The sequence below is a fragment of the Pogona vitticeps genome, chromosome 4, assembly GCF_051106095.1.
Source record: "Pogona vitticeps strain Pit_001003342236 chromosome 4, PviZW2.1, whole genome shotgun sequence".
Lineage (NCBI taxonomy): Eukaryota > Metazoa > Chordata > Lepidosauria > Squamata > Agamidae > Pogona > Pogona vitticeps.
The window spans coordinates 77,420,956-77,430,098 of NC_135786.1; the positions used below are offsets into that span (position 1 = coordinate 77,420,956).

At 40.8% G+C, this 9,143-nt stretch overlaps 1 protein-coding gene across 7 annotated transcripts in view; it reads left to right on the forward strand.

The window, feature by feature from the left end:
* Positions 1-8,422, forward strand: part of IL12RB2 (interleukin 12 receptor subunit beta 2) — a 43,460-nt gene extending 35,038 nt beyond the window's left edge. For all 7 annotated transcript variants that reach the window (XM_072997763.2, XM_072997762.2, XM_078392962.1 and 4 more), the window contains 5 exons: positions 27-182; positions 1,057-1,191; positions 4,207-4,291; positions 6,290-6,389; positions 7,502-8,422. In XM_072997763.2, coding sequence (XP_072853864.2) covers positions 27-182; positions 1,057-1,191; positions 4,207-4,291; positions 6,290-6,389; positions 7,502-8,032 — 1,007 coding nt within the window. In that variant the 3' untranslated portion in view covers positions 8,033-8,422. The remainder of the gene's footprint in view (positions 1-26; positions 183-1,056; positions 1,192-4,206; positions 4,292-6,289; positions 6,390-7,501) is intronic.
* Positions 8,423-9,143: the final 721 nt, after the last annotated feature.

Genomic DNA, 9,143 nt, shown 5'->3' on the forward strand with positions numbered 1-9,143 from the left:
CTCAGGAATATTTTTGTGTTTTGCAGCCCCGTTAACAGGACCTCACATTAATACAACAGTAAAAGATGGGAGGATTTTGGTCTCCTGGAGGGAGATTCCACCTGACGAACAAATGGGCTGCATTGTTAGCTACAAGATATACTTACAAAAACAAGCTGCTGCAATGCCCCCTGACATCTACAGTAGGTACTCCTGAAAAATCTGAAAGCTTAAGCTGTCTAAGTAAGTCATGTCATGGTTTGGTGTCTCAGACAGAGGCAAAATGAAGTCCTCTTTTTCAGGAAGATTTCTGTGGCCAAAATCAGGCTGACTGTGTACATGTACACACACACACACACAAGGAATAATGGAAATGGCTTCAGCTAATTGATAACATGTCAGGTGTGTTCCAGTTAGGTACAGTGGTGTGAAGTCAGGCATATAACCAATACCTTGTTGATTAGCTGTAGCAAATTTAACAATTGCTTTTGGAGAATTCCGGCTAGTTCTTATAAAAAAGAAAACCTTCACTTCTCAATATGAGACAGGATTAAGGCAGTTGCTCCTTGCATGTGAAAAGGAACATCTCTGTGTTGCCAGAGTGATTTCTGGATGGTCCCTTGCTGATCGGAAGGACAGTTTCATTGACCATTGTAGCACAATCCAGAATGACAGGAAGCATTGCTTCCTTGCCATGGGAACTGAGCAACATCCTTGTGTTCCTGTGCTGTGATGGAAATTGCACTGCATCACAGGCCAGGCAGGTTGAGCAAGGTGTGAATTATTATTTTCTGCTATTTTAGCTCGTCTTGTTTGAATTGCATGTTTATTTTATCATAAAATCTTTTTGATTTACTTCAATTGTAAATGAAATTTAGAATATGAAAAATAAAGAACAGATCCTAAGCTTACATGGTCAGTAGAAGATGTGGCAATTCAGAAATGCTCACTGAAGTTCCAGATCACAGCATATCATGAGCTTAGAAGCTAGAAGTTTGCTTTGGGTGTGCGATATATGATTTGCCTCATGCAGCATGAAATGGTTGACTCTTCCTTCTTTTCCATGTTTCCCCATAGATATCACTACAACAACCTCACAGCCATTTTCAATAAAAAACATACAGACTGGTGCTGAATATGCTGTATGGATGACAGCTTTCACAATGGCCGGAGAGAGCCCTAATGGGAATGAAGAAATAATTTATATACAAAGTAATTGCATTAGTTTGTGTCTACTGAAATATTATCTTTAGATGGGTGGTGTTCCAGAAACACCATTTCAAAGTCTAATTAAGGAGTACAGATAATTGAGGTGCATAGTTGGGAAGCAAGAGGTACAAAAACTGACTCTTGCAAATTTGAGGCTATGAAAAGATATTTTAACAGTGAACAGCCAAAAATAAAACATAGAAACCCAATAATTATAGTATTCCAAAGAATAAACTGAACATCACATATATCAGATCTCCCAGCTTTGGTTGGGACGAGTGGGTGGGAAGGGAGGCTGTGTGAGCAAAATGAGCAGCGTTTATTATCAGTGTTTCCAAACTTTGGGTCCCTAGATGTTCTTGGACTGCAAGTCCCAGAAATCCTCGTCAGCACAATGAGCGAGGAAGGCTTCTGAGAATTTCAATCCAAGAATATCTGGGGACACAAGGTAGGGAATCACTGGTCTATAGTATGCTTTCTTCTGCCATATTGGTGCAGGGCTTACCATTTGATTTTTCCATCTCTATATGATGCTCCCCACACCCAGACCAATGTAGTATTTTTAGCTTTGTTGTTTAGTCGTTAAGTTGTGTCCGACTCTTCGTGACCCCATGGACCAGAGCACTCCAGGCCCTCCTGTCTTCCACTGCCTCCCGGAGTTGGGTTAAATTCATGTTGGTCACTTCAGTGACACTGTCCAACCATCTCGTCCTCTCTTGTTCCCTTCTCCTCCTGCCTTCACACTTTCCCAACATCAGGAATTTTTTCAGGGAGTCTTCTCTTCTCATGAGATGGCCAAAGTACTGGAGCCTCAGCTTCAGGATCTGTCCTTCCAGTGAGCACTCAGGGTTGATTTCTTCAAAATGGATAGGTTTGTTCTCCTTGCAGTCCAGGGGATTCTCAAGAGCCTCCTCCAGCACCACAATTCAAAGGCATCAATTCTCCGGCGGTCAGCTTTCTTTATGGTCCATCTCTCACTTCCGTACATCACGACAGGAAAAACCATAGCTTTGACTATTCGGACTTTTGTCGGCAATGTGACATCTCTGCTTTTTAAGATGCTGTCGAGGTTTGTCATCGCTTTCCTCCCCAGAAGCAGGTGTCTGCTGTCACTAGCTGAGGTCAAGTGCAAGTTTTCCGTTCCACAGTAAAACCAGCAAGAACTGGCAACTAGAACTAGGATGTGATCTCTTTTTGCTCCCTTTTCTCCTCTTTGGAATTCCAGCCTGCCATATTTTGTGAGTGCTTTGTTCTGTGATCAAGTGACAGGCCTGCATCTGGTGTCTCCCTCACTGAGCTCTGTTTATTTCTTCCTATGTTCTCATTATCACTTCCAGTGCCCAATGCTTCTTAACTGCAGCTTGAACTCAGCCTTCTTGAGTGTCTTCTTCCTCTGCTGCTTTATTCATGGCCTCTTTGCCAGTTCTTCCAAACTCTATTCTACCATAGGGTTACAACGATCAGTGCCTGAACTCTGCATATTGACACCTACTCACACCTCTCTTGCAGATTAAGGGGATCAGTGCTGTTCCAATGGTATGTCATTCCGGTGACCTGCAGGCCAACCGCTACTCATACTGAAAACCATCTCCTTCCAGATTGATGGATATATAGTCTCACCATGTCAACATGGGCAACACATTGTAGTGCACATGAACATTTGGGTTGCAGATATATAATGGTTAGCACATTGTAGGGTCCAGAGTTGCTATAAAAAAGAAATGCAGTACAGTTGCATTGTCTTGTGTATTATGGGACTAATCAACCAGCAGCAACAGTACTAGACCACCCTACATCTGTGGTGTGGGAAAGAGAAAGGAGAAAAGGGAAGGCTTGAGGGTGTTTGTTTTTTTTGCGGGGGGGGCTTTGCTGTGCTCACTATTGACATGGCATCCTTATTAGGTTCATTAGAGAAACAATGTTCTTAACCTAAAAACATTGCCTGGTGCAGATGGGTGAATATGCAAGGTTCCACAGGAACCAAGGGAGGGGGAAAGTGCCTTCTACGTAGGATCCAAATAGTATACAGGCAATACAAACTAGCATTAGGGAAAGGTCTGTCATGAGATAATGATCAGTGTCTATATTACTTCTGTATGGATGCAGAATTCTTTCTGTAGGTGGCGTCAGTGCATTGTTTTTGAACATTTTCCAGCATATGAACGTTGTATTTTCTTCCTAGCTAGACATCTAGCTCCATACCAAAACTCATCACCTGTTTTAAGCACTCTAGCTATGCTTAAAATGGTAGTGATTCTTTTGTTAATATAACTGGAAAGCAGTGAACTCAGAGGTACTTTATCAAGTTGACCTTGCTGAAGCCAAACCTACTGAGGTGGACACTCTGCTTCCTAACCCTGGTTGGAGCCTGCTTTTGAGTACTGTAGTAGAAATATTCAGTTATTGTGCAAATCCTAAAGGCCCTTTTTGAAATAATGGTATGGAAGATAGGTTTGGGGAACAGTGGTAGAAAAATGAGGGGAGCCAGGTACAGCCAGGCCGAGGCAAAGCAGATATCACCCCTTCTCATTATCGTAAATTGTCCTTTGCCACTCCAGTTAGAAAATCTCATCGGGACCCCCTCTCTTTGTTCCTACCCTCTCCTACTGGAGACTGGGTGTCAGTATAGCACTTCTGCCTTGGGGTGTGATTTTTGTGCTGCATCAAAAATGGTCTCCCACCTTCTTCAACCAGCTGCTTCTTCCTGCACTCCCTTTCTCTTTTTATTTTCTTTTGAATGGTCAGCCATGATAAATATGTATTTTTTTGTTTCTGGACACTTTTGGATGAAGCATTACATCTTTCTGCACCTTACATTTTACAATTTCTTCATGTTTATTCCTTCATTTCAGTCCTTCTTTGCTGATCACCCTCTTGATCCAAGAAGTTCTTAGCATCCTGCTAAATGTTTGTTTAAAGAATAGGTTAGAGAAATATTCTACGTGCTTGCACTCTAAAAGTCATCATATTTATTAAAAATATGTCTGATTACCATAACAAACTTGATTGCACCAACAGATGCACCTGACTGGGGTCCTATCCTGTCCATTTGCATTATGGCTCTTTTAGTTTGTGCCTGCTGCGTACCATCTGCTAGGAGAAAGTAAGTGAATTTTTTGTGTGTGTGAAATGATGACGGGTTTTAATTATATGAAAATAAACACAGGTAATAGAATATGATAGTCCTTAGAGAAAAAAAATTCAAACAATCCATATAGAACAAGTTTATTAGTAAGCTATTAAAATAATAAATATTCCTATTTCTTAAAGAAAGTCATGGATATTGCAGAACAAGAAAACCAGTTTAGCTATTTTAATCATTTTACGAATAGCTTAGTAGGTTCAAATGGGTGTCTTCCTTGCTGAGAAACATTTTGGAAGTCTCTTAATAAACCAGAACAGAGCTAGCTAAATGGTAGTCAACAGTATTTCTCACTCTATCATTTGGTAGCTTAAAGCATCAAGAGATGACAGAAGTCCCAGCGTAGTGGGCAGTGTATTACAGATATTTGCTTAAGCCTGAAGAAACAGCACTTTAGTGTTTGCATGGAGGAGGAAGTTAGCAGTGTCCCCCTGGGTATAGGGGAGTGGAGGATGAAAAGGGAGGTCCGCAGCCCCAATACCATGGTGGTTGCAAAAGCAGCACTGGTGACAATGACAGATACCTTTGATCTGTTCGTCCCATAATTTTATTTTATTTTTTGAATGGGGGCCTTAATTTTAATAGTTCCTGTCCCAGAGCATTCCAGCTGGCTGCTAACTGCAAGTGCCATAATCATTGACTTGTATTTGATTTTGATTAAATAGTTTTATCAACTGTTTTGCCATGAAATACATCCATGGCAAAACAGGGTTAGGGTTAGGATGCCATGGATGTATTTCAAAAATATACATACACTGTTCCTTGTGAAATACAGTGAATGTTAATGCTGCATGTTGGGATTTACGCACATTGGTGTATATAAATGTTTCTTTCTTCCTACAGATATTCTGCAATAGCCAGAGAAACTTTGGTTAAGGAAGGGAAAAGGGGAGGAAGCAGATGGAGAAACAATGGGAGAGGAGATAGTAGAGAAGGCATAACCAGGGACCCTGAGAACGTTATTGATACAAAATAACATTCCCCAAATGAAACTATATAAAGCTGAATTCATCTGCATCTTTGCTATTTTCACCTTCATTTTTCAAATACAAATAGGAGTGTTTTATGTTTTTGGACTGCAACTCAATAATTTTACATCCAGAATTCTGGAGGTTGAAGACCAAAAACAAAAATCCACATCCTTCCAGATTTAGCCCCTCTAGAGAAGAGCTTTCAAGTTATTTATTTCTAGTGCTGCTGCTCCCACCATTGGCCACTTTCTACGGCCTGTGCCTTCTGCTGCTGTTGTTTTTTTTTTAAAGAAAGCTGCCATAGTGCTTCCCTTAAGGTGTAGTTTTTGGATGGTGCCCTCTATAGTCTATAGTCTTTTGAACAGCAAGGCTATGACTCTCAGCACCCTCCACCCCCAAGGAGGGCCTGGCCCCACTGCTTGGTCAACCACCCTCACCATCTCATGAAGAGAAGGCAAAGGCTGGAGAAGGCAACCGATGGTGGAAGCAGCAATGGAAGAGATAAATAACTCAAAAGCCTGCGTGTTGGAGGAGTGAGGGGAAATCTAGAGGTGTAGAGATTTGTGGTGTTTTTTTGTTTGTTTGTTTGTTTGTTTTGGGCTGCAACTTCCAGAATCTTGCCTAGGGAATTCTTAGAGAATTCTGGGAATCGCAGGCCATTTTTGGGAATTAAAAGTACAAAACATACGTAAATCCAGAGTGCCCCATTATAGTAACACTAACAGAAATAGAAGGCTACCATCTTGCCCTTTTGTGGTACATACCACTAAACGGTGGTCAGGTGTAGCTATTTGTTCCTGCAGAGTCTACTAAGGTTCAGGAAGAACGTCATGTGTGAAACCTCTAACAAGTCAACACTGTATATATAGCTGAATATCTGGTGTAGCATTCTCCTTTAATTCATCAGAAGTGGTCCTGCACAATTCAGTATTTGGGAACATTAACTCTGAAGTTTGAAACATGAGGGATTTGTACCATTTTCTTTTAGATTTCTTTCACTCTTTCGTGACCTGCCATATGGGTTGCAGTGTAAAGGCATTCCAGATCCAGCCAATTCTTCATGGGCTAAAGAAGTCAAATCTAAAGAGGTAAGTTGTCTTGCTTAAAATCTCCAGCAGGAATCTCTATGCTGATTTACTATTCCAATCTAAAGAAATAAAATCTGCCACTCTCAAGTTTTATATTGGAGTTTTATATTGCCCCTTGTGGGTATGTTCTTCCGGTTAAGAAGTTCAGAGACTTTTGGTTCAGATTATTTGTACAATGGGAGATGTATAAAAAGCCAAAGCATGATGCTGACTGCTTTTCAAGAGAAACAGGTTTGGTACTCAAGAATATTTTGTGTTGCCACTTTTGATGAAGTATTGAAATGAGAGACAATCCAGACGTGTGTTTTTGAGCTGAGATTTAACCTGCCGCTGCATGTTTAGCATGTAATTTTAGTTTAGTAGTTTTGTGTCCATTTGTTAAAGCTCTGAATCATGATTTTTCAAAAATATTCAACCATTATCTTCTCCATAGGTTCTATTGTTTTCTTCTTTCTTTCTGGTAAGTCAGCTCCTGAAGAGAAGTTGTGAAATGAAGATTTTTATACTAAAAGTGCTACCTTTCAGGGGATGGTATATATCATGCAGCAGTTGTTTTTTTTAATGCACTGTTTGAGCTATGGAGAATTTTCTCATCCCAGTGCAATCCAATGTACTGAGGATTAGCAGGGCGAGCAATGTGTTTCGGGTCAGAAGGGCTAAATGTATGCTTTGTATTTCCTGAAGCTACTGGGAATCCCAGTGCTGCCATATGTACCCCAGTGGAGTCAATCTGCTAACAACCAGAGTAGGTTACCACTGGTTCTATGATCAAGGTTTTCAGAGAAAGCGTGATATTTTTGTTTGGATATGTTATAATGACTGGAGACAAAGTACTCCTATGGCAGAAAGCAATATATTTGGGGAACAAACTTTGTCATAACAATTTTTATTTGTAAAGAAGACAGATGGAAGTAGCTGAAATTTGGGGATGCTGTTTACAACTCTTTGGGTGACGGAACAGCTACAGTGTATGTCTAGTTGTATATAAATTAAATTAATGAAATAAATAAATATAGCTTGGAGTCTGCACAAACTATAACTTTGGACGACTAAAATATCCCACTCCGGTACATGAAGATCAAATGTATGTTTTCTCTTTCCTCCCCATAAAGGATGAGGCAATCTTACATCCTGCGCAGTTCCTAGACAGTCCAAACACCTTTGAAGAACCCGAAACTCTACAAATAGAGGAAGTCTTCATAAAAAGGCAGTATCAAGATTTGAAGGATGTGCCTTACTGCAGAAATACAAGGAAAAGAGAAAAACATAACTACCCGACAGGCACCATTTTGCAGGAAGAGTATCCCACTGTGAAAAGTCTGGACTACGATCCTTTGAGCATCAAAAGAGCGGGTAACACTGATATGCACCAGCCACCATCTTTGTACAAAAAGGTTGTGCCTGGAGAACCAAATCAAGGCCAGGTATTTTCTGAATACCTTGTTAATCAGCTAGAGGATGTGACAATAGATTATTTGCCAAATACTGTGGCCACCACTGTGAACAATGATGAAAATAGCAATGACTCTGAATTCAACACATTATTTGTTTCCACAAGAACATTTATACCACAGACATTTTCTTTTGATGGAAAACTTACTCTAGATGCTATAAGAATGGACTGTATTTCTTTCAAAGACTAAAGCATCAATTCTGTACCACCTTAATCTGGGCATAAACTACTCTGAACTCAAATATATAGCATTCTGCGCTCACAGTCATGTCCCTGGGAGGGATGTGCGATGTATCCAGCAGTTTCTTCATGGAGTAACTTTTTTTTTGTATTCTAAATGGACATGTTAGCATTTAAGCAAGGGATTAGAGTACCTGCTTCCTAACTGCCTTTGGATATTGCTGTCATCTGTTCTCCCATCTCCTGTGGGCCAAATACAATTTCAGACACTAAAACACATCAGTTTTTTCAAGTTTCCAGTACAGGAAGAACACAATTTATCCAGGATGTTTTCAGTGAAATAAAGTTGTTCATCCTATATACTAGCAAAAATAATAAACTGAATCATTCCTGTCTACAAGACGTAAGCTACTTATGTGGACTTCAGATTGTTTATACCAATGTAAGAGTTGAAACACTATCCTGGTTAGTTTCTTCCCCACTTTTGAAATTCAAAACATAGTCGAAAGATTCTTCACATTTTAGACCAGGCTTGTCCAACCTGTGGCCCGAGGGCTGCATGCGGCCCAGGTTGGCTCATAATGCGGCCCAGTGCAATTTTTTATTTTTAAAGAAATTCCAAAGTTTCAAGTTTCACTGCCGGCACTTGCAGCTAGAATGCAGCTGGGGCACGTCACAACAGTGGGGGGGGGGAGAGGGAAGGAAGGAAGGAGCGGGAGGGGACAGGGGGCTGCGTGACTGCATTGCGCCATCCCCATCAATATGTGGACCCCCTCCCGGCCCCATAATCCTGCCGGAGTTGAAGCTGGCAGCCTCTGCTGTCTGAGATCGCAGCTGTCGGTAAGCGCGCTTGGAGCGGGGCTGCGGAGGACGGCTAGGGCTGCCCCCCCATGCGGTCCAAACCAAACTTATGTGCGGCCCAAACCAAATTTTCATCTTCTAATGTGGCCCAGGGAAGGTGAAAGGTTGGACACCCGTTTTAGACTTTTATTTTTAGAAGTATGCAACAAAAATTTTCCACACACAATTTCTTTAGACATTATTTTATTATTTTTAGAACTTTTTAAAAAAGAACCAACCTTCATTATGATGTATATAGGGAGGTTACTTACCTGTAACCA